The 25,744-nt window shown below is 41.3% G+C and overlaps 1 protein-coding gene across 5 annotated transcripts in view; it reads left to right on the top strand.

Moving 5' to 3' along the window:
• The window catches only part of ACIN1 (apoptotic chromatin condensation inducer 1), a 32,357-nt gene that overhangs the window by 273 nt on the left and 6,340 nt on the right, over nucleotides 1-25,744 (top strand). For 2 of the 5 annotated variants that reach the window (XM_087822918.1, XM_087822910.1), the window contains exons 2-9: nucleotides 1,321-1,386; nucleotides 3,774-3,885; nucleotides 4,292-4,411; nucleotides 11,533-11,621; nucleotides 12,970-14,226; nucleotides 14,749-14,964; nucleotides 15,447-15,562; nucleotides 22,791-22,932. In XM_087822918.1, the coding sequence (XP_087679044.1) occupies nucleotides 1,321-1,386; nucleotides 3,774-3,885; nucleotides 4,292-4,411; nucleotides 11,533-11,621; nucleotides 12,970-14,226; nucleotides 14,749-14,964; nucleotides 15,447-15,562; nucleotides 22,791-22,932 (2,118 nt within the window). Of the gene's footprint in view, nucleotides 1-1,320; nucleotides 1,387-3,773; nucleotides 3,886-4,291; nucleotides 4,412-11,532; nucleotides 11,622-12,969; nucleotides 14,227-14,748; nucleotides 14,965-15,446; nucleotides 15,563-20,227; nucleotides 21,037-21,056; nucleotides 21,344-22,790; nucleotides 22,933-25,744 lie in introns of those variants that run through there. The other 3 variants (XM_087822913.1, XM_087822925.1, XM_087822924.1) reach the window with 3 other exon arrangements.

Below are 25,744 nucleotides of genomic sequence, written 5' to 3'. Positions count from 1 at the left end.
TGTCCGGGCTCGGCGCGAGCTCGCTCAGGCCGCCAGCGCAAGCCTCCGGAGCCGCGCGCACGGTGGTTGGCGAGGCTCGCACTGGAATAGAGATAGCGCCGGTTCCCGCCTTAACGGCAGCGGCGCGAGCCCAAAATGGGAGGGTGCGCGCTACTCTCCCGGAGTGTCTTAAGCTCCTTCCTCCTTCCCCCACCCGCTCCTTGTTTGTGTCTGTGGTTTCGGCGCATGCGCTGCAGAAGGAGTTAAATCCCACTACAACCACCGGCGTTGCTGGCCTGAGGGGGGCGAGTTGGGCTGGGTCGGAGTTAGGGGTATAGTTGAGCGGACGGGTGGATGGGCTTGGTATGCCGATACCAGCAATAAGATTAGAGTAGGGTGAAAATGTCTGCTTGATTAGATTAGGAGGGAGGTGAAGAGAATCCTTAATTGGAAGGGACATGATTAGAGAGGGGTGTATAATTTATAGGGCATCCACAAGCAACTTGGGCCGATTAGTTTGGTGACTATTGAGAGGTGAGGCAGGTTGGTATATGTTGGGGATTTTGAATCGGTTTGAGTAGATTAGGGTGGGATAGTCAGGTGGATGGATAGATTTCGTCTGAACGGAAGAAAGATGAGGATGTCTTGGGTTTAATTTGGGTTAATTAGGACATGTGGTGAGTAGTACAGATTAGGGCTGAGTTGGCCCAAGGGTTAAGTTGGCAGACCGTTGCTTATACATAAGCTGACAATTTCGTGTGTGTGTGTGTGGATTGGGTGACACCACAGTTTACAGGGTCTGTGCTTATTTTGTTCTGTAGCCTCCTCTTTGAAATTTTTAAAATTTGATAAATCTAGGCACCACTCTTTTGGAAAGAATCTCAAGTAGATCTAGTCCTGTGTAACTGTTTGACCTAGTAATTCAATCAGCCCAAAGCCGGCAGCAGCCCCATGTTGGTTTCATGTATTTGAAGCTGATTTGAGTATTTGAAGTAATTTTACCTGCAGGGCCAGATTTAGAAGGAGTACTAGTCAGAAGTGCAGAAGATAATAGGGATTATAGTACTGGTTCTGTCACTGATTTTGTTACATAGCCAGGTCACTGATTGTCTCTTATGTGCCTGCATTTTACCTCTGTACATTTGGGAGCAGTAACCATGGCTACCTTTAAGGGTCTTCTGAAGATGAATGAGAACAGTATTAGTGAAGGGCTTTTAGGTCCCTGGAAAAGGAATACAGTTTAAGGGTGTATTGTTAGTTGTTGCATTTAATGAAGAGATTGAGGGAGGGGTGGGTTTTTTTTCCTCCCGTTTTCTGACTTTTTGCCCTTTTCTATACCAGGCTCTAATGCTAGAAAATTTACAGAAACACTCAACACCCCATGCTGCATTTCAGCCAAATTCCCAGGTAAGAAAGAAGGTTCATTAGATGGGGTAGGCTCTTTGGATGCACAGACACATGGAAGGACATGATGTATATTTGATGCTTAATTCCTTACCAATATTTCCTAAGTTTCCTGGGTGAGAAATATTCTCATACCAGGACAGTTTAATTCTAATAAAGAATTCAAGAACAGAATCAGAGGAGCTATTAGTTAATTTCAGATACTTGAAATGGTGTGTGCAGAAAGATGTGGCTCCAACTGATTAAGTGTAGTATAGGGATCTGAAGTCATTTATTTGCCATTGATTTGGGAAAAGTAGTGGTCTTTGAATGTAGACATAATGTAGGAAAATACTTGCTGAGGAAATGTGTTGACATAGATTTTCGAAGAATTCAATCTTTTCGACATTATCCACCATTAAAACTGTTACTATTAACCATGAAGATACTCCTGAACATTATTAGTTGTTCTGTTACTTATGGCAAGATACTTAACCTTTGGAGGTCTTGGTTTGCTCAACTTCCCTGTGTATAAGAGGTTGAACTAGATCTATAGTATTATAACTGCTCTGCTGGGGTTTTGTGGAACTACTTTTTGGGGGCTTCCTAGGGAAGGTACCGTCTTCCCAATTGAGCAGAGGTTCACACTCCCCTCTTAAACTAGGTTAGCTCTATTTTTATCAGGCTTGTATATTGAGTTTCTGTATAAGATTTCTTTAGAAAATCACTCCACAGTTTTTAAAAAATCCTAAAAGCTAAAATTTTTAGCACTATCTTAGACTGCATGATCTCTTAAGAATCTTCTAAGTTTTAAAATCCCCTCGTTGTAGTGTGTCATGCATTTAAAGGAAAAATCCAGATCTTTGTTAGGGCAGTGGTGTGCCCCTCCAGTACTAGATGAAGTCCCAAGATACTGTGGAAAAACGAGAGAGCCTTCCTGCTCCCTTGTTATCACCTCATTAAGCTGTATTATAATCTAGCCAGTTTACAGAGGTTTAGTTAAATACTTTAACAAGCATAAGAAACTGCGTAAGTTAATCAGTTTGTGATTGTATTCCTTTTGCATTTTAGTCTTTGAAGCTTTGCTTTTGTTAATGTAGGATTTTTGCAATACATGCATATATTCTCTAATACATGCAACTCATATTTCATCAATGTCCATTGAGTACCAAGAAACTCACCTGCACTTTAGGTGAAAGCAAACATTTACTATGCTTAGGAAAGATGACATAGAAAGTATTTAGATTTTTTCCTTTTTATGGAGTTCTAATAGCACTTGCCAGGCAAGAAGATTCTCAGGAGGAGGACTTATGGAGAGAAAACCGAAGGGCAGAAGAGTGATGTGTTGCAAAAAAAGTTGGGGGAAGATTAAGCGCCTGCATTTTAAGTATTGTTACCAAGGATTTCTTATCACCCAAAGAAAATGGAGTTAGAACTGTGTCTAAAAACTGAATGGACATCCCTTTATTTAGTCTCCTTTCATAGTTTTTAAAGTACTGTACTTGAATTTTGGAGATGTTTGTCAAAATATTTCCTGGATAGGTAGAGATTGGTCAACTAGTATGACCTAGTATTTTTCCCTTTTATTTCTTGATATTACTAGAAGAAAAATTTAGATTGTTTTTAGGTAATATTTTCTATTATAAAATTTAGATTAAAAGACATAATTTTTTTTTTTTTTTAATTCTCACCTGAGAAAATTTTTTCCATTGCTTTTCAGCGAGAATGGAAGAGAGAAAGAGAGAGAGAGGGAGAGAGGGAGAAACATCGACTTGAGAGAGACACATTGATTGATTGCCACCCACACGGGCCCCCACTGGCTAGGGCTAAAAGATAATTTTACAGGAATTTTTATTTCTTTTAAGTTACTTGTGCATGACTTTTTGGATAGGAACTGAATATTTAAAATAAAAATTATGGCTCTGGCTGGTTTGGCTCTGTGGTTAGAGCATCAGCCTGCAGACTGAAGGGTCCTGGGTTCAGATCCAGTAGATTCTAACCAACATACCTTGGTTGCATGCTCGATCCCCAGCTCCTAGTCAGGGCTCTTGCGGGAGGCAACTAATTGATGTGTCTCTGTCACATCAATGTTTCTTTCTCTCTCTGTCTCTCCCCTCTTTCCTCTCTCTCTGAAAAGCAATGGAAAAAATATCCTCAAATGAGGATTTTAAAAAATAATAACAAATTAAATTTAAAAATTATGTGCAGTTCCTCACTTTGCCATCTTTTGTGGATCATAGTACTATTTATTTTGGTACTCAACAAAAAGTACCTTAAAAAGGAGCCATCCAACATTTTAATCATCTTTCTTGAGTCCAGATATAAGGGGTAGACCTTTGCTCCATGGAATTTTCTTCCTTGCATTTTCCTAGTTTGCTTTCCTAGACTTTTTTTTCATGTCCTCTACACAGATTGGTGAGGAAATGAGCCAGAACAGTTTCATAAAGCAGTATCTGGAAAAGCAGCAGGAACTACTTAGGCAGCGTCTGGAACGTGAAGCTCGAGAAGCTGCAGAACTTGAAGGTAAGCCCAGACTGTCATGTCTTACAAGGAATTCTTCATTCTTGTAACCAAGTAGATGGGCCTGTTTAGGCAATTTCAGGAATAAGTCAGCCTGAGAGTAACAGTTTATTTGCTTTGGTAGTTCATGGAGCCAAGTGAGTTACTATTTACCTTTCGTCAGGGAAGAAGACAATTTGACTATCTTATTAGAAGAGGATCCCTGCCAACAGGAAGAGTTATAAGTAAATTAAGCCACCCTTTTAGATTAGGTACAGCTAGTCCTAGGGAGTTTTTCTCTATGTACAGCACTCTTTTTAGTATATACTCTGTACCCATGACTTTGCCTGACCTCCTTCACTCCTCTACATATTCCCACATGCTGAGCCCTTCACTCCCTCCCTGCCCCGACCCAATCTGTACTTTGCAGAAGCTTCAGCTGAGTCGGAGGACGAGATGATCCATCCTGAGGGAGTGGCTTCCCTGCTGCCTCCTGACTTTCAGAGCAGCCTGGAGAGACCAGAGCTGGAGCTCAGCAGACATTCGCCCAGTACGTATCTCCCTCCCCACTGCGCTATTTTGTCAGTCCTGCGTAGTTGGTGGGGGGAGGTAGTAACACCTCCTTTCATGCTAAGCCTCCGTTAAAGTCCCAGGGAAACACTGTGGCTTGATATTTGACATGTTTTTCATGGAAATTATGTCCTTTTTGAAGTCGCTTTCACCTCTGTTGTGTTAACCTCTCAGAGTGTTTTATAAGGTGATATGATTTGTACCTCTTTAACCTCTTCTACCTCTGAATTTAGCAACAGTCACAACTTTTACCTTTTCATCAATATTACATGTTGCACATCCAGTCATCCCCCCAGAGGGCATCTGCTGCATTTTATTAATTCATAATTGTTATTGAGTTCCTGTTTATGCCAAGTATGTGTTAGGTACCAGGAATATAGTAGAAAAAGAAAGTCTCTGCCCTAATGAAACTTACAGTCGAGCGAGAAGATGGACATTAACCAAATTCTTACATAATTAATTACAGTTGTGCTATGTGTGCCAGTACAGTGTGTTATGTGAGCTCTAACTCAGTGTGTTGACTAGATTCAGGCAAGATTAAATTTTTCACATTATTAAGCACTTAGTTTTGCATAGCATCTCAAGCAAAAGTCTGTAAATGCAACCTTTGTTGATTAGGAACTACCTATCTAAGACAGTATCCTTTTAGGAGAACATGTATATAAGATGTATGTACAGTAGATAGTTGTATTAAACCAATGTGTAAATTAACAAGTATTTTGAGTCATTATTAATGTTATTTTGAATCATGATTAATCATTATTAATGATTAATAATGTCCTGGGGAAGGTGGTCATTTCATATTTAACATTTTTGGAATGTTTGGAAGTTTCTGGCTCCTCTGATTAATATAGAATTTCTTCCCAAAAATAGATTTTTAGGAGGTATTTAATGATTGGAGAGAAATAAATTTTTTTAGAGACTTTTCTCATATGTAAAAGTAGCAGACCCTCAGTTGATCAACTTTGTTCTTAGCACTCTTTTCCCCCTGATTGTAAAGCCAGGAGGCAAGAGAAAACTCTTATAAATTAGTTGTCAGTGTTTCTTAAATAAAAGTTACTCAAAATATTTATTGAATTCCTGCTATATACATTATCTCCATATGTATATGGGGAGTTAGCACATTCATAAAATTTAGGGGGAGAGAAGACAGTTGCACATAAAACTAATACTAAAAGATAGTATGTTTTTAAGTGACATAAGTAGTACAGACACATGTACCATATGAATTTAAAAGAGTAAAAAACTTTCTGAGGACTAGTGTGATTTAGAGAGAGCCTCATGAAGCTGTAGGATTTGAGCTGAGCCTTTAAAATGGGTAAGATTTGAATTGGCACAGAGGAGATTAGAGTATTCCTAGGAAGAAATAGAGGTATAGAGATAGGAATGAATATGTTCTCTCTAAAGGAGAGGTACCAAACTAATCTAGCCAGTGTAAAGTATTCTTTAATATTTAAGAATAGAGAAACAATTAAAAAGGTAGATTGAGATAATATTGCAGAAGGCTTTGAATATCAAGGCAATGTGTATGAGCTTTTTTATTCTAAAGGTAATGAGAGAACCATTGAAGATTCTTGATAGGAACATGATTTGATAAGGAATTTTTTTAAAGAAAGAACGTGTCTCAGTTTAAATGTAGTATAAAATGAAAATGAGGAATAGTTCATGACATAGAAATAAGGTTTCAAAAGCAAATAAAGATTTAGAATGAGGGTAGCCAGTCTCTTCAGTGCTTTATGCCATCAGCAGGACTCTGCCTATGGCTGTCATTAGTGGAAGAAAACAAAAACAAGCAAGTAAAAGGAAAAAGGTAAGAGAGAGGTGAAAAATAAATTAGATGAAAGTAGTAAATTAGTAGAGTACAGCTAACAGTTGCCAGATATGCTCTTCTGATCTTGGCTAGAAATCTTATAGATGTGGTACAGAATTTGGTTAGCGTCCTAAATGGATTGGTAGTTTGCATTTCTAGCTGTGCTTAATTGGATCAGTGGTAGTACCTGGAGTTTACCCAGAAATTAGATTCTTTTGGGGGTACAATGTCAGTCTACCATAAGCCAGAAACTATTGGGTTGCCCTCTTCTTTTCTTTTTTCTTTTCTTGTCTTTATTGATTTTAGAGAGAGGAAGGGAGAGAAACAGAAACATCAAATGATAAGAGAGTCATTGATCAGCGGCCTCTTTCACATCCCCTACTGGGGATGTAGCCCAAATCCTGGGCGTGTACCCTGACCGGGAATGGAACCATGATCTCCTGGGTCATAGGTCAACACTCAACCGCTGAGCCACGCTGGCTGGGCTCATCATTGATGTTTCTATTTCTCCCTTTCTCCATTCCTCTCTGAAATCAACTAAAAAAATTTAAAAAGATTTTGATTAAAGTAGGGTTCTTAGTAACATATTGTGCTACTCAGTAGTGGCACCCCAGGACTTTTTTTAGTTTACTGGGTTTTGTTTTGCTTTTAATTGATTTCAGAGAGAGGAAGAGAGAAATATCGATGTGAGAGAGAAACATCAGTTGCCTTCCGTATGCACCCCGACCAAACCTTCCATCTTTTGGTGTTCAGTATAATGCTCCAACTAACTGAGCCACACTGGCCAGCGCTAGTTTACTGTTTTTAAGAATATGGATTCCTGGACCCTACCCTGAGAATCTCTGAGAATGTGACTTGTGGGATTCTAAATTTTTTAAAGTCCTCTTGTAGTTCTTTTGATCATCTCAATGTATGAATGAATGAAAGAATAGTTTTTCAGTATTATATTTAATCAGGATCCTTGGCTTATATTCTGGCAACCTCCTGTTTATGTGCTATAGACAAAATTCCAAAGAGGAAGGATTTGGTTTATAAAGTCCTCCCTGGCTCTCCTTCTTGACTTCTTATCTCTCCACTTTCTTCAGATTTCCTAAGGTATTGGGAGTCAGTGTCCACCCTCCAGTAGTCAGAAGTTGTCTGGATTGCCTTTAAAGATCATGACTGGGTATACAAAAATCCTTATGTTAATTTCTTCAAAAAGAGCCTGATCTAGGAAAATTAGGAGGAAAAGTAAATACCAGAATATTAAAAAATGAATATTTTAGCCCTAGCCAGTTTGGCTTAGTGGTTAGAGCATCGGCCTGTGGACTGAAGGGTCCTGGGTTTGATTCTGGTCGGGGGCATGTACCTTGGTACAGGCTCCACCCATTGGGTGAGAGCATGAGGCAACCAATCAATGTGTCTCTCTCACATCAATGTTTCTCTCGCTCCCTGCCACTCTCTCTGAAAAGCATTGGAAAAAATATCCTCGGTGAGGGTTAAATAAAATAAAAGAATATTTAGAATACAGGTTTTTTAAACAGAGGGATAGCCCCAGAGGCTCTCAGCCAGCGTTTGGCTTACAGAGCATATGGTACTTACTCCTTTTTCTTATAGTAAATCTAGATGCTAAGATTCTGGAGAAATGCTAGATAATGTTACTTACACAGCTACCATGACTCAGATTTAGGTTTGGCGGCATTTCCAGGTCTCCATTTTCTTAATTCCTGCACTTTATTCAAACCCAAGGATATCCTTTGGCCACAGGCTTTGCTTTGATCTTTAGCTACCTTACTTGAGTCCTGCAAATCCTGCCCAGGGATTTGTTTTCTAGGATGAAGAAACTGGTTTCCAATATGACTCTTACATTCTTCACTTTAATACATTCTACACTCTCTGGCAGCCACCTTTTCCTTTCTCCTGAAGGCTTCTGGCTTTGGAGTCTTGGAGATCTTACATTTACCCTGACTTACTTTTCAATTCCTGAAATATATTTATTAACATGTTACCACTATTAGCTCCATTCTTTGCTAAAGATCCTCAGTTTCTACACATATTATTCACATCTGGCTTAGGACACTTACGTGGCCATGTACTCATAATAAAAGATGGCACCTTTCCCAGAAGGTTGTCTTCATCTTACCAGCTTTGTACTAAAAGCTAGAGATTCCTCATCTATTCCTTAGATTTTGCATTGCTTACTAAGCTCTTGTTTCATGTTGTCACATTCTTTGCAACACAATGACCAAAACTTTCTGAACAGCCCTGCTCATTTTAACCCTCATCCTTATTACTGAAGTGCTTACAGAAGAGTAATCACCTAGAATCCTGTCACTGCCATTTTGCAATATCAAAATAATACGATCTGCCTGGCCGGCATGTCTCAGTGGATGAGCATTCACCTATGATCCAGGAGATCGAGGTTTGGTTCCCGGTCAGGGCACATGCCCAGATTTTGGGCTCAGTCCCCAGTAGGGAGTGTGCAGGAGACAGCTGATCAGTGACTCTCGTTGATGTTTCTATCTCTCTCTCCCCCTCTCCTTTTCTCTCTCTAAAATCAGTAAAGATATATTTTTAAAAATAATAATAATAATATGATCCAATAGAATGGATGCTGCTTACAGTAAGCGGAGAAAGAAGCTATTTGCTTGTACATGCCTAACTTTAAAATCACAACTCTAAAACTCTTATTTGACCTGTTTAACACATTTATGTCTGGCTAACTTTGTACATGCCCCTCCCCCCCAAAATTATGTTTGGTTAATCAGAGCATATAGGTGCTTACTGAAAGCCTGTTATTTACCACAAAGCATCTTTCATGTGAATTTAAATATGTGCTTATAACTTGTTTTTAAAGTGAAAATAAAACAAAAAGAATGTTTCTTATATAGAACTTGCAGTGATAAAAGTACTTGGGGTGGCTAGGTCTATGAATTTTAGCTGTTTATAGTATTTGAGGAGTATCAGAGAACCTTTTGTAGGTTTTCCCTTCAGAGTTAAGGATTTTATCCTTAAAAAAAAAGTATTTTTTTTTTTTTTTTAAATATATCTTTATTGATTTCAGAGAGAGGAAGGGAGAGAGCTAGAAACATCAGTGATGAGAGAGTCGTCATTGTTCGGCTGCCTCCTGCACGCCCCCAACTGGGGATCCAACCCGCAACCCGGGTGTGTGCCCTGACTGGGAATCAAACCGCGATCTCCTGGATCCTAGGTCGATGCTCAACCGCTGAGCCACACCTGGCCAGGCAATGTTTGTTTTCTTATTTTTAAAAGTAGCATGTGTTCATCCAAAAAAATTTGGAAAAAGTAGAAAAAAACAAGTTTTTAAATCATCAGTAGTTCCACAAACTAAAATAACAGTTGATACTGTGGTATATACATTTTCCAATTTTCTCTTGGTCTGTGTATAAGCTTAAAATACCTGCAATAGGAAAATCTTGACCTTCCCTCCAACGTGGTTATCTTTTTTTTTTTTTTTTTTTTAACTCTTGAGCATCTGGGTAATGGTTTTTGTTTTTTAGAGCAATTTTAGGTTCACAGCAAAATCGAGAGGAAAGTTCCGAGCGTTTCCATATGCCCTTTGCCCCACATATGCATAGCTTGCCCCACTATCAGCATCCCCTCACCAGAGTGGTACATTTCTTAAAATTGATACACCTACATCAACACATCATAATCATCCAAAGTCCATAGTTTTCCTTTGGGTTCACTTTTGAAAATTCTCTGGGCTTGGACAAATGTTAATGACGTGTATCCATCATTACAGTATTATTACACAGAGTATTTTTGCTGCCCTAAAAGTTGTCTGTGCTCTACCTGAATAGGCAGATAAATTCTGTCCCACAGCCTCTGCCTTTTTTTCTTTTTTATAAAACAATAATAAATCTGTTTCTTTCTTTTATACTTACAAAGGAGTTTTGCCTAAAATTCATGGGAAATATTATCTTTTGGTTTTACTCATTTTATAATTTAACCTATTCCAGGTCATTGAATTATGACATTGCTATTGATTATTATAGCCACTACATTATTTATTGATTTCTTACAGATTATTCTTTAAATGTTTACTAAAGAATCTGGCCTGTCACTGTATGTCTTAACCATAAATCCTATACACACACCTATAATGCAAGTCTTTATTCATTAACCCAGATAAAAAGTTGTGTATTTGCAGAGATTCCATTAATAAGTTGATCATGAGGTTAAAGTTTTACAAAATATATGCAGTCTTCTAGTTCATTTTATAACTTTCTCCTTTTAATAACAGGAGCAAATACTAGTTCATTTTAGATTGTTGAAATATAGAAGTAAGAGAAGACCTTGGGTTGGAGCTTATACCACCTGCTTTATTTGCCACCAGTTTAAATACTATTAGTGTAGAACATACCTTTTGTACTGTATTAAAATTGAGCCCAATCTAGCTCAGTAAGTATCTGGATATAATGATCTTTAAGCTGTTTTCTAAACTGCTTTTCATCAGTATTTGCATTGATACTCTATATAATGTTTTAATACTAGTAGGAAATTTGGAAACCTTCCAGCCCATTCCCTCCTTTTTCTCAGTCAAGTCATTGAAACCAAATTAATTAAGTGATTTACCCACAGTTACCATCCTTCGTGAAATGTGAAAGTTTTTTCAATTTTACATGGGGCTATTATTTGGAGTGCCCTAGATTGGTAGTTTCCAAGCATTCTTTTAATAGAACTTTTCCTTTAAAAAAAAAATCTCACCTTGAGCGCCGTATATAAAACATAATTGAGAAGGGCTCATTTCTGAAGCCCTGTCCAGTTTGCCTCTAGTAATTTCTAAGAACTTTAGGGCCCTGAAAATCATTTGTCTAAGTACTTATTTCATGAGATTGTTATTTTACAAACTGGCATATTAATTGTAGTACTTTGGTCAAAACTAGTGGTAGCAATAGGCAAACCAAAAAAATAGACATTGAGCATAGTAAAATCTTGAGTTTTGATTCAGAGTGAGAAAACATTTTATAGAAATAAGTATACTTTGTATTTGCACATCTCTGCTAGACAGTTTGAAGCCCTTGATAGTTATTTTACATTTATTTGAGTTATTTGTACTAAGTGAATTGGCTTTGAGATAGTAAAAATATTATAGACATACATAGCAGGAATTATTATTAAGATCTTGACCCTTAGGACTTTATATAGCCTTTTTTCTGCATAGAAGTCAAAGAAATTGATAGAAATGTGTACTGACCGGCTCATATGCTATGATTGATTGAGTTAGAAAGCAGCCTTGAATGAGTGTTCATGTCATGAGTCTGACTTGATTTTCTTTCATTTAATAGGAAAAAGCTCCTCCATTTCTGAAGAGAAAGGTGACTCTGATGATGAAAAACCAAGGAAAGGAGAAAGACGATCATCCAGGGTCAGACAGGTAACTCAAATACCTCCTAAAGCATCCATCACCTCTTTGGGTAATACTTTGGATATCTCCTCCTTCTCAAACTATTTCAGAATTGGTGTCTCTCTAGATTTCCATACACTCATCTTCTTTCTCGTCTTTATCATCTTTTTCTTCTTAATTTTTTTTTAAATTTAGATGTGCTCTGGCCTTCAGATTTCTAAGTGAATATGTAAAAAGTAAAACTTAATTGTGAAAGTTAGTAGGTTGGTCTATATTCCTAAAGCACATTATTATAAAATATATAATTAATTATTTAGTTAAAACCTTAAAGCTATATGATATGATGTTAAGTGAGCAGAATATAAAAGTATATGTTTAGTGTAATTACGACTATGGAAAAGAAATAATGGGGGAGCCCGGCCGGGCGTGACTCAGCGGTTGAGCGTCGACCTGGGATCCAGGCGATCGGGGTTCGATTCCCGGTCAGGGCACATGCCTGGGTTGTGGGCTCGATCAATGACTCTCTCATCATTGATGTTTCTGTCTCTCTCTCTTTCCCTCTCCTTTCCTCTGTCTGAAATCAATAAAGATATATTAAAAAAAGAAAAAAAGAAAAGAAATAATGGGGGAAAATAAAATATACCAAAATGATAAAAATCACATTAAATGATAATAGGTCAGTCCCCCCACTTTCTTTTTTTTTTTTTTTTAATATATCTTTATTGATTTCAGACAGAGGAAAGGAGAGGGAGAGAGAGAGAGACAGAAACATCAATGATGAGAGAGTCATTGATCGAGCCCACAACCCAGGCATGTGCCCTGACCGGGAATCGAACCCCGATCGCCTGGATCCCAGGTCGACGCTCAACCGCTGAGTCACGCCCGGCCGGGCCCCCCACTTTCTAGATGTTCAGTTTATATTTATTTTTAAAACTTGAAGCTAAAAAATTAACTAGATGAGGGATCTCAGAGGGAAGGGGGGTGGGGGAGTGGCTGGGGTGATATTAATCTAAGAACTTATATGCATAATCTTTGGACACAGACATTGGTATGGGGACAGCCTGGAGGTGGGGTGGATGCGGGGTGGAGGGAATCAATGGGGGAAAAAGGGAGGGACATCTGTAGTACTTTCAACAATAAAGGTTAAGAAAAAAAAAAACGAACTAGAAATTTTTACTATTATATTCTTTTTGGTCACTCTATTTTGATTCTCATAAGATTCCATATTAGTCATGCTTGTTGACTGTCACACTTGTCTCTGTGTTGCTGAAATCATGTCATTGAATTTCTCCTTCCTCTGTGTCTTGTGAGATACTTTTTCTCTGTTGATATTGAGCAAATATACTTGGAACCATTGTATATCTATCTTTTCTTTCAGGCAAGAGCAGCTAAACTCTCTGAGTGCAGCCAGGCTGCTGAGGAGGAAGAGGATCAAGAAACACCTTCCAGAAATCTGAGGGTCAGAGCAGATCGAAATTTGAAAACAGAGGAGGAAGAAGAGGAGGAGGAGGAAGAGGAAGAAGAGGAAGAAGAGGAGGAAGAAGACGATGAGGGACTAAAATCTAGGGATGCACCAGTTCTCAAACAGCTTGAGGAAGAAGAGGGGGAAGAGATGCCCAGAACAAAACCAGAAGAGCTGATGGACGAGAGATCCCAAACCATAAGATCCCAGGAACAGGAGGGGTTGGAGAGGGGAGGGAGAGTTACAAGGTCCCAGGAAGAGGCTAGTAGAAAAAGTCATCTGGCCAGACCTCAGCAGGAGAGAGAGATGAAAACAGCTTCTCCCCTTGAGGAAGAAGAAAGAGAATTAAAACCTTCAAAAGGCTTGGAGGAAAAATCAAAGTCCCCTTCCCCTCCTCAATTGACTGAAGATCTGGAGAAGGCCCCTCTTATGCTACAACCAGAGCAAACTGCCAGTGAGGAGGAGACTCCCCCACCTTTACTTACCAAGGAAGCATCTTCACCACCACCTAATGCACAACTTCAGAGCGAAGAAGTAGAGCCCATGGAAGGCCCAGCTCCCCCTGTTCTCATTCAGTTATCTCCTCCTAATACAGATGCTGAGGCCAGGGAGCTATTAATATCTCAGCATACTGTCCAGTTGGCGGGAGGCTTGTCTCTCTTGTCAAGCCCTGCAGACACCAAAGCAGAATCCTCAGCAGAGAAAGTTCCAGAGGAGAGTGTCCTGTCTCTAGTTCAGAAAAGCACACTAGCTGAATCCTCAACCCAGAAGGGTCCTGAAACTGAGTTAGGCAAATCTGCTCCACCACTCCCTCTAAAAATTGAGGAAGTAGCGCCTCCCAAAGGGATCACTGAGGAATCTCTGAAACAGCCGTCTTTGGAACAAAAAGAAGGCAGAAGGGTTTCTCATACCCTTCTCCCAAGCCACAGATTGAAACGGTTAGCTGACTCGTCCTCTAGCCGGTCCTCCTCATCTTCATCTTCCAGTTCTAGATCAAGATCTCGGTCTCCTGATAGTTCAGGCTCTCAGTCTCACTCACCTCCAAGATCTAAGAAGAGAGATGCATCTCATGCCAACCCTCGTGGTAGTTCCAAGATGGGCTCCAGATCAACATCAGAGTCTAGGTCACGTTCCCGTTCTCGTTCACGTTCAGCATCAAGCAACAGCAGAAAAGTAAGTGTGGGAGTATCCTGGGTGCATTGATGTTCTGTCTGTATGCTGGTGTTTTTCAATCCTAGGAAAACCTATTTTCTGGCAGAAATAGGAAAAGCTTCCTTTAGTCCTCAGTTCAGTGATTATTTCCCCCTCATTTCAGAGTCTAATTTTCAATTCATTGATCCCTAAATAGGGTCCTTTTTTAATTTTGAGCCTCTTTGGTTCCAAATATAAGAATTTTAAATTTTTTTTTTTTTTTTTTAGTTCATTTATCCATCTCTTTCACTAGACTGTAAACTTCTTGAGGCTATGGACATGCTTCTTACATGTGTATTCCAGTACCCAGCACCTAGTGGGGCTTAATAAGTAATTTTTTGAATAATCTAAGAAGTCAGGGAAGCTACTAACTCAAACAGGAATAAACACAGGGACAAAAAGGTTGAAAGTATTAAATTGGGTCAGCAGAAGTTGGAAAACTCAGTGATCTACTGAACATATACCACATAAAATAATATGCCTTATGTGTTTTCGTTTCTTCAGTCTCTGAGTCCTGGAGTCTCCAGGGACAGCAGCACCAGCTACACTGAAACCAAAGATCCCTCTTCTGGTCAGGAGGTTGCAACTCCACCAGTGCCACAACTGCAGGTCCTTGAGCCAAAGGAGAGGACTTCCACCTCATCCTCTATTCAAGTGAGGCCTATGAGCCAACCTGAGCCAGCCGAAAAGCATGTGACTCAGAGGGTACAGCCTGAGCGGGTACGCTATTATACCCTCTCCCTAGAGGGAGAGAGAGAATTAGGCATGATTTTCCCTTTTGTCTTAGCTATAAAACTGAAAGGTCAGTCTGAACAAGGTTCATTAGAAATGTAGAAGGCTGGGGATACCTGTTAGATTTCACTTAACTCATTTTTAATTCCCTGGTTCGTGAGGCTGAATTCTCAGCTCCAAGGCTCTTGGGGTCAGTTCTTCCACAGAACTTCTCCATTTTTCTGCTCAAAAGGAAGCATTTTCTTGGTTCTCTCAAAAGAATTCTAATAAAATTATTGCTGGCATGGAAATTATTTAAGCAATATTCCATTCTGCTTTATAAAATGGTATAACAAAGATATATAGAGCTGTGTGTGGAGTTGGTACAGTGTATATCCTTCTATGCCTTTAACCAGCTCCAGGTTAAAGAAAAGGAATGCAGCAGATTTAAGTATGTTGCTATGTTTGTTTTGCTATGTTTGTCCTGACAGGAGAGCCCAAAGAAGTGTGAAGCTGAAGAGGCAGAGCCACCAGCTGCCACACAGCCCCAAACCTCAGAGACTCCGACCTCTCACCTACCAGAATCAGAAAGGATTCATCCCACTGTGTAAGTGATACATCTTGACTGGGGTATAACAAGGAACTAGGAGTGTGCGATAGTTCTTTGCTCCGTAGGGTTCTTTGACTAAGCAGTCCTAGTTTCCTTTTAAAACATGAAGGCAGAGCTTTATCTGGACAAAGGCTAGACTTCAGTTCCTGTGTTGGGAGCTGCCACCAGAACTCTTAAGTTAGTCTGAAAAATGGTGGTGAGAGCATAAAGAAACACATATCTGGGATTATTTGACTAAAATAGTTGATTTCCTTTAAGGAGCAGGCAGCAGAGTCTTGTTTCCAAACTCAAGACAGTGTGAGGGAATTGACCCAGGACATCTTAACTCAATCTTTAACTCCCATTTACCAGCTACGTCTAAGCCTGGGAATACAGGTTAATAAAAGGTATTGAGGGTCTACAAAGAAAGATACAGGAGGGTGCTGCTGCTTTGTTTTAGTTTCTGTACTTTTCTTGTTTATCACTCGTCATTTTATTAGACACATTTATGTTAACTGTTACAGCATATAGCAAAATATGAAGTCCGTTTCAAGTCCAAAGTTTATTCTTGGTCTCTAAGATTCTTGAATTGATTTTGTCTTGTAGACAATGTGAGTTTTTTATTCCTTGTATTTAGTTCTAGAAAAATACTCATATCAAATTAAATTTGTAATTGGACATTCGTTATTCTGAGCTAGGCATTATAAATTAAGAAGCCATTGAACCAAAATTCTGGTTTCAGATTCTCACAGGAAATGAAAAAGAAAAGCATTGTGGAAATAAGATGCTTAGTTTTTAGACATCAGGAATCTGGTACTGCTTTGGTGAATGTTCTATATAGACTATATAGACAGTTGACCTAAAGTTGTTCCATGATTGTTTCTATGTAATTTTAATGCTATACTACTAGCATGATTTTTTCCTTTATGTAAAAGTCTAATAACTTACACTCTTCTGAGAACGTTAGACTATCCTTTTACTTTTGATTTTGGAGGGTGGTGGGCAGGTGACATGATTTTATTATCTCATTTTTTTTATGACTTTAATAATAGTTCTATACTCTTGACTATATAGCTTTTGCCTTGGTAATACTTACCTTGCTACTGTCCGTTCCAATATTCTTGCCTCTGCTGCCATCTTGTGGCCATTACGTTTTTTATTTGAAACCAAAAGTTCATTCTTCCTTTGAAAAGTTTTTGTTTTTCCTTTTTGGGATGAGTATATTCTCCTTTGGAAAGGGTTTTTCTTCTAGGACCATAAAGTGAGAACCCAGCGGATTCTGGAAGGTGTTCAGGATTTCCCCAGCTACACCATCGATGAGGAAATGGGGTGACACCTTCCCTTCCATGTCCATCATCCAAAGAGAATACTTGCCTCCCCATCCCTATCCCATGGGGTACAGCATGTCCTTTGCATAATGGCAGTTTGGAAGTAGATGTTGACAACCTGCTACTAATTGGGCATGAGAAACTGCCTCCTATGCATCTTGAGAAGCAAGTGATTTTCTAAAAAGCTCTTTGCTTGCCCTAAAATTCTGTGTGTCTATGAGATCCTGGCAACAGAACAGCACTTTATGCTGTTTTGAAGCAACTTTATTTCTGTACTTTAGCATGCAGTCCAGGGCAAGTGAGGCTTGGAGTCATATGTAATTTTTCTCCCCAGTTAAAGGTAGCTTTGATCTTCATTTTATGACTAAGATAATCTAGTCTACATGATTCTGGCAAGGTGATATAGACACGTGACACTTTGGGCAAATACTGAGATTGTCCATTGTTGCATAGGCAAGGTTCAGTGGAACAGCCTCTAGATTAGCAATGCAATGTGAGTTTAGGAGTAGTTCACATACATCCCTCTTACCTGCTTTCCTTCTGCCTACCTTGCATCTGGGATTGGATTTGGTAAATGAATCTTTGAGAAGGTTGCCTATATTTCTGGAGGCCTTGGTACAACACTCTTGGTCTTTCACCTCCCCCCCCTACCCCCACCAGTTCTATTGTTCATCTGGGTGACTTCAGGAACCATGACGCATTTTAAAAGTGGGATCAACAGTATTACATGGAAAAGACCATTTGTGACTTAACCCTGGTTTTGCTCTGTTTTAATAAGAAGTCACATGACTAATAAAAATAGAGCCTAGGGCCTATTGATTAAGTAACTAGGTCCTATTGATTCAGTAATGTGTTAAAAAAAAAAATTAGACTTTACTTCAAGGACTTCTCACCACTTGGAAGAGATTGCCTAACTTTTATGCTGTGCTTGGTTAAATCCATTCTGATTCTGATTGTGCCCTGAGGAATTCTAGATTTATGAGGTAAGGTACCTTTTTCATTGCTTGGAGCAGGAATTTGTGAGCCGCAGTTCTGTTTCAGTTGAGCCCTATTCCAAAATACAATCTTCTGCCTGCTATGAATATAACAAAAATGTCCTCATACAGCAAAAAATAATGATACTCTTTTTTTACATTTCAAAAAAAAATAGAGGGGGGAAAAAAGACTTTATATGTGAGCAGTAGTTAATTCAAACCTGAATTTTTCTAAAGACAGCCTTACTGTGTGTATAAACCTTGCAATAGCAATTTAGGGCTTTTTGCCTGAGTAGGAGGAAGAAAATGGCCCTTTAAGCCAATATGACAGTGTAATTATACTCCCCAGGGACCTACAGTGCCACTATGCCAATTGATGCATAATAAAAAAGTAGAATTTATTGTCATCAGTAGAGTTTGCTCATTGAGAAGTTGGTATCTAAGGACATATCCGCTAAACTCATACTAACCTTGGTTATCTTGGAACTAGTATGCTCCTAAGAGTGTTCTGTATTTAAATCTCACTGCCTGGTGGTCAAGTCCTATTTCTTAATAACTTTCACATCACCTCCTCATGAATTTTCTACAAAAACTAAACTTCAAACATAAACTTATAAAATTTCCTTTTCCATTAGCCTCTCTGAATCTCATTCATATTCAGTTATTAACTGTAGTGTGAGGTTATTAGCCTCCAAGTAGTCCTATCCTTCTGGGTTATAAATGCTTCTGAGCTATTTAATTATGGATAGGTAACCCCCTCCACACACACCCTAACCCCTATGTAATTTCACATATATTTCAGAGTTATGAGAAACATTTGTGTGAGAACTTAAATAAGTGGGAAGCTAGATGCCTTTGTCCTTTTAGAGACTATAAGGAAAAGCTGTGTGGGGCTCTGACATTTAGCTAACAAGGCTTTTGGACTGGTCTTGCAAATAGATTGAGTCCCTTTTTGGGGCAATTTCAAGGATTCTTTCTTTTAAAGCCTTGGGAATTTTGGTATCCCACAGAATTAATCATGGGGAAATAGCACAAACTTGCTGTGCCTTAAGGCCAAGGATAACATGGTAAAATACTTATTTTAAAAAGAGGTAAAATTCCCAGTAAAAGAACTTTTTTTTTTTCCTCCAAGGAAACTTCTTCTGGAGAGGGCTATTGGCAGCTGAAAGTGTTTTAGGACAGTTGATGGGCAGGGAGCATTTATTTGAGAATATTTAAAGGTAACATTATTTGTGGGAATTCTAAACAAAACAATTTTTTAAGAAGAAAACTTTTAGGTCAGCAAGCACTTATTAAAGTGTCCACTTGATACCCACAATGACAACCTAATTCAGAAGTATTTACTGAACATTTCTTTGTGTTAGGCCTTGGGCTAGGCGCCAAGGGATGCAGTCCCTGACCCCGAGGAACTCTGCAGGATGGAGGTTGAGGGGCAAGTAAACCAGTGGTTATACAGAGTGATAGGGTATTGCGGAAAACCGGTCAGGCCAATTACTGAAAGCCTTTGTATCAGAGAAAGAGCATTCCACTGTGAGGGGGGAAAAACTCCATAGGTGACATCAAATGAGATAATGGCCTATTAACCAGACATGTGTTTATGCACATCCTTACCTCAACTTGGGTTGTCGTTCAAACCAGACCCTTAAGTGTGAACCCTTATTATACTGTTCCTCGACATATGTATTGTTGTTATCCCCACTTTATAATTTAAGAAGGAAAAGCACAGAAAGGATTAGGAACTTGCCCAGTATCACACAACTTGTATGGGTGTGGGACCAGGGCCAGGATTGGGCCCTAGTCACTTTGACTCCAAAGTTCTCAATCTTACTGAGGAGACTGGGAACCTTTACGGTAATGTATAAAATAAACTACATGACCTCTTTAGTATTCATTTGGCATGTAAGTTTAAGATTTTAAGCAGTAGGGAGGAAATTTTATTCTTGCCTAAAAGCTCTGATATAGCAAATGAGATGAACACTAAGCTTTTGGTTAAGTACCCAGAAGCTTGTCCTAGAGTTAAACCTCTACTACCACTAGGATACCAAAAGACCATCTTTGCAGTCCACAAATGATTATTTTTGTGCATCTGCTGAGTGTTTTATGAATGGTTAGTCAGCTTCCCATTTCACATTTAGGCTGGTGAAGATGCCCATAATAATTTCCACTTAGTTCCCAATCACTTTCTGCCCAGCAGATCGCCCACACCCCCTATAACTGCTCTCTCATTTCCGTTTCTTATCCAGAGCCCTCACCTTGGAGCCCTTACTCCAAGAATTGCCTCCTTGCTTCAGCTACCCAAGGTCCCCTTGCCGTTTATCCTTTTCTGTCTCCAGTGGGCCCTGGGGCAGGGTGACCTTATTAAAGACTCTATGAAACAAAGTTGTCTGTCATCTCTTCAGAGACTCCTCTTCCACCACGCCACCCACCCCCACACTGGTCATTCAAAAAGGAACTCTTGTCTGCTTGTTCACTTCCAACATCCCTGGAGAAAGCACAGGCAGGAGTAGAAACACATCAATGCTTGGGATGAGCAACCAGTTACTGTAGTGATTGGATAGTGCTAATTCTCATCCCACCTTTACCAGCTGACTGGCTGATCTGGTTTCAAGGTTTCATGCCTGGTTTTTTGAAGAGAGGAAGGTGGGCACATAAAAAATTGCGTATGACCCTCCATTCTGTGTCTTTTTCAACTTTGGCATTGTTATCTGCCCTCTTTAATCGTTTTTCACTCCCTGCTCTGCAGTTTTCCTTGCTTCTGTTCTCTGGAATCTTCCAGGCAAGCAGCTGTAACTTTGTCCTCTCTACCCAGCCCCCTCCCCGCCCCCTGGGAAGACAGGGAGAGAGCACCCTCTCCCAGCGGGGTTAGGCCTTGGTAGCTGTTGTAACCTGAGAAAAGAAGGAAAAAGGCCAGACCTATTGAGCCAGCAGTGAGCTCCCTGTGGCCTGCCAGAGGATAAGAACCTTGCTCACTCAGCGCCCTCCCTCTTTCCTTTCCCCTCCCCTGCTGCAGCAGGGCCCTCCCCCATCCGCACACACGGGCTGCTGGGTAAGTGGCAAGATGGCTCCCCTGCATGTCTCCGGCTGATCGCCGCTGCTCCGCTAATACAATAGAGCCAGCCACTACCAGCAGCCTGGCCCTCTTCCTCCTCCTCCTCCAGAGAGACCAATCCAGCCGAACTCGGGGTTTGCCGTGAGGACTTAACGCTTATCTCTTAAAATCCAGATCTATTTTAGCCTCCCCTCACCACCACCACCACCTCCCTTTCCATTTACCATTTTTTGGATCCCCAGTTGCTCCATCTCGATTTTCTCGCTCTGGATCGGGTGGCTGGGGAGGAGGTGGTGGGATCTTGGGACAAGGAAGGTGTTTTGTTTTTTGTTTTTTTAATTTTTTAGGATTTTTTGTTTGGTTTTTGTTATTTCTTCCATTCCAGAAAGGGATAAACAGCACTTCCAGGGGGAGAAAAAAAAATCATGTTATCAGAAAGCAAAGAAGGGTGAGAGCTTCACATTTCCATGTATCCCCCTTTCCCCACCGCTCTAGCCCAGCTCGTCTTCCTTCTCTTCCCCTTGGCTTTCATTCCCTCTTTCGTTTTGGTTTGTTTTCAATCATTCTGTTTTCCCCCTTTGTCCTTCCTGCCTGATTTCTAATTGGCCCCACTTGTCCTCTCCCTGTGAGAAATAGGTATTTTTTGGATAAGCTTTTTTTTTTAGATTTAGAGAGTTGAATCTTGTGTTTCTGTGGGGGCCTGTTAACTGGGGGCACAGTTCCGATTTCCCCTCCCCCCATTCCTGTGCATCCCTCCCTGCCTGCTCTGGGGAAGCTGTTCTGACCTCTGAGTGTCAGTCAGCCTATCGGGAATGCTGAATTTCCTGGTGGTGGTTATCAGCCTGGGGAGGTTTGGTTTTCCTTTTGAGACTTAGGCCCCTGATCATCTCATTTTGATTTTTTTTCATTTTTTATTTTACCCCAGTGTTTGGGTGGTACTAGGGGTGAGATTAGAGGTAGAAGTTAGGGATGAAGACAGAAAAGAAGAAGGGAAAATAGTTTATCTGAAGTGAGTTTCTGGGGTTCATTGCCTGAAATGGGAGATAACTTGTGTGATTGGGGGATGGTGGGTTCAGTATTTGTGGGGGCAAGATGCATGGTATGGGGGACGGTGTGTCCTGACTGGGAGGCCTACTCTCTTTATCTCTTGGAAGTTGGAATGAGGGAATGGGAGAAACTGGGCGAAAGCAGAATGTAAGAACAATTCCTACACCTCTGAGCAGGTAAAAGTGGCCTGATTTCTTCTCTGAGCTTTCATACTCTTCAGCAGTTTTAGTTTTTCCTTTTAAGACGAGAGGGTTCTTGTTGAAGCTTGAACCCTCACCAGCCCTACCTTCCTTACAGTCCCCACCCCCACCATCTCTCCATTCCTGGTGTCTCCAGATCCTATGGGTCAGTAGGCCTTTACTTATTAAGCAGTTGGTTAAATACAAGGTTGGGATCATTTGCCACTGCCATGGTCATTCTCCAAGAATCAGGCTTCCCTTAGTTTGTCATATAGTTTTGTTAAATAAAGGTGCCTGTGGCCAGGGGACCGAGAGGCCACAAGGTTGTGGGCAAATCACAGTCACTTTTGAGGGACTGTTTTGGGTGGGGGGAGGGTGCTGTTTCTCATCATGTAAGAGTACTTTGGTTAATTACCTAAGAACAGTTGGGAATCCTGACCCAGCAATAACAGTTTTATCCCATCTGGGCAGTTGGTGAATGTGGTTGCTCTGATCTATGCACTTCCCCAAGGAAAACTGTTTCCCACTTTTCCTGAGGGAAAAGCAGCTCTCCCAGCCCACCCAAGTGATGAGGCATGGGAATTTCCTGACCCCAAACCTAACATTTTGTTCTCTCTTCCCCTTGGTTCTTTCCTGCCCTTCCCTCCCAACCTCTCCCTATACTGTCAGTGAGGAGAAGGAGGAAGTGACCATGGATACAAGTGAAAACAGACCTGAAAATGAGGTGCCAGAGCCCCCCATGCCTGTTGCAGACCAAGTCAGCAATGATGACCGCCCAGAGGGCAGTGCAGAAGATGAGGAGAAGAAAGAGGTAAATCTTCAAGCTGCCCATTGGGGTGGGCGGGCAGGAGTGGACCTAGGGGAAAGAGTGGACCGCTCTGGTGATCCCTCATCTACAGTTGGATAGCTAAAGTAGGGGATAGGCAGAGACTCCTGTCAGAGTAGGGCCAAGGGAGAGTTCACTGGTTTAGCAAGGGAAACCCCTTGTGATGCGGATAGGGTTCATTCTTTCCCTTTTCTTGATGGGGAAGTAATGTAGTCCAGACTCTGGAAGTTTGTAACTAACGGGAAAGTCAGTTAATGGCCCTTTAAGACTGGGACTCACCTTTCCCAGCTACCTTCTCCAGCTTTTCCCTGTGGGAACTCCTTTAGCTTTCCCTCCTTTTTAAGTCTGTTGTAGCTAAACGCCATCTAGTGGGCTTTGGTGGTTCTCAGATGACCGGCCATCCTGAGGAATTTTTGTTCATCATCTGCCCCCAAGTGGTCTCATTGCAGAGATGTAGCTACTTAGAAACCAGCACCTGGGGTGATTCCAAAGTCCCCTTCTCCATTTCCATAACTCCTCTACGTCCTTTTTTGGCATATGTATTGTCTAGTGTCCTGCGCCCAATTCAGGGGCCTCCCCCATCAGAGCTAGCAAAAGTCTACTTGGCTCTTCAAGTAACAGAAAGAATTAGCTGGGTTTGGGAGTGGGGTAACAGGGTGGGAGGGACTGTTGTGTGTGTAGCCTTTCTTTGGTGTGTGTTGCGGGGGGTGGGGGCCGGTGAAAGTGATTTGATGTGCAGAATATTATTTATTACAAGGTCCTTCTTAAAACTTTGTCCAAGTACCTCATGTACGGTAATCCGCCCGTAAAATATAACCCTGCCCAACTGGCCAATCGCTGATGCCGCCTCTTCCTCTGGACCCACCCGCTGCTACTGAGCTGCCCAATCAGAGCCGAGTCTGCTGTCCAGGTGTCTTGGCCAGCGGGGGGCATGTATATGGGATCCTGTGATGGGCCCCCTTTTGCCTCCCTGCCTTGCTTACATCAGGGGGCCAAGAAGAGCACTGTTCTGGAGAGACTTGTATTGAGAAAGCAAAAAGCATTTGGAAAGGGGTGGACTTGCACCATCTCCCTATTTGGGACACCCCAAGAAGAGCTTGTGTCAGTGCTGGGGCGCCTGCTCACATGCCCTTACCCTTTTGAGGACTGTGGGTTACCTTCTTTGCTACAAACTGCTGTGATCCCTGTCTAGGGCACCAAGACCTAAAGAGTCAATGTTTGTCATCACAATGCGATGCTGTAAAATACCGAGTGGGGCTCTCTGCTTAAGCTGTGACGACTAGGAACCCTGCAGAGAAGTCTAGGGTCTGAGCCCAGGGATTTAATGCTGATGACAGCCCAGCCCTGTATCACCACTTCCTCATCAGATGGACTTTCCTCTGGTCCGTGTTGTCCATGGTGAAGGGCAGCATGTTGGTTGCTCGAACTTCTCCTCCATCCCTGGAGGCAGGGGCTTATCCATCCACCTGACTGGAACCACTGTCTCAGCTGGAGTCCCTGAAGAGATGCCACACACAACTCTCAGAAGAAAAGCATTCTGACCTTGTTGCTGAATGTGTGCCAGGTCCTGGGGCTATCCACCTTCTACCCCAGGCTGCCTTCATCAGAGGCTCCATGATCCCACTCGGTGAGAGGACCCCCCTCCCCAGTTACAGGCAGAGGAGAAAGGGACTCTGGAGTCATCACCAGGATTCCAAGTATTGGGTGGTGGTATTGCTGCAGCTTGCCACTGGTGGACATAAGGTCCTGCCTGCCTCTCACGATAAAAGGCCAGGACCATTTCTGCTGCTCACAGGCCATCTCATCAGGGACTGCAAGATGATGCCCCTACAGGGCTGGGACTGATGTCTCTGCCCCTTTTCCCCCCTGTACCCCTGGCTGAGCCTGGCCACCACCAGTGAACTGTCTTGACATCATGGAAACTGGGCAGCGTCCCCCTACACGTTTCCCTCCCGCCCCCCCTGCGCCCCTGGGAGGACTCTGGCATTGCCGTGCTGACCACCACGCCGTGCGCCCACCTTTTTTGCCAACCCAACCCCCCACCAATTGCACAGCGCCTAGCAGGGAGGGCTCATTCTGATTGGACCGGCGGTTGACTAGATACAGTACACAGTGAGGTGCGATTGGCTGAACTGAAGATCCCAGGTGTGAGATGGTACCTGGAACATTTGTCATATTCCTAGTTTATTTTCCTCTTTATTTTCTTCTTTTTTTTAATCTTTTTATTTTAATTTTTTCTTTATCTTTATTTTTCTGATTTCTTTATTGGATTTATTTATTTATTTATTTGGTTCATGTTTTTCCTGTTTTAATTAAGACTTTTTTTTCTCTCACTAACTTACCCATCAAGAGCAGCCTGGCTAGGGGTCAGGCTGGCCCTTAACGGAGACCAAGGAGACTTGGTTAGATGACACAAACAGGGCTATGTGGGGGGTGGATGGGGAAAGATGATTTCATCAAGAGGGTAATGCCCTGCCCTTAAAAAGGGTAGTAGTTCTTAGTTTTTCCAGAAATAAGCATTAATTCTAAAAATGCTCTGTTCCCCCTTTTCTCTCTATTCCTCTTTTTGCTCTGCCCTTAGTTTTTCTCTCACAGAGTGTTTGGGACAGAAACTTGTTTGAAAGCAACTTTGGAAGTTTCTAGTCCTTGGCAGGGCCCCTAAGGCTTAAGCCCTGGTTGGGGAGGAAACAGTAAGGCTTTACTAGAACTCCATACAGTGGTTAGAAAGTCTGAGACTCTCCCTGGGGACAATCTGCCCTTATAGAAACCTTCCTTTACCAAAGACACCTTGAAGTTC

Source organism: Miniopterus natalensis, chromosome 1, assembly GCF_054644295.1.
Source record: "Miniopterus natalensis isolate mMinNat1 chromosome 1, mMinNat1.hap1, whole genome shotgun sequence".
NCBI lineage: Eukaryota > Metazoa > Chordata > Mammalia > Chiroptera > Miniopteridae > Miniopterus > Miniopterus natalensis.
This window is presented reverse-complemented; position numbering and strand designations above follow the sequence as displayed.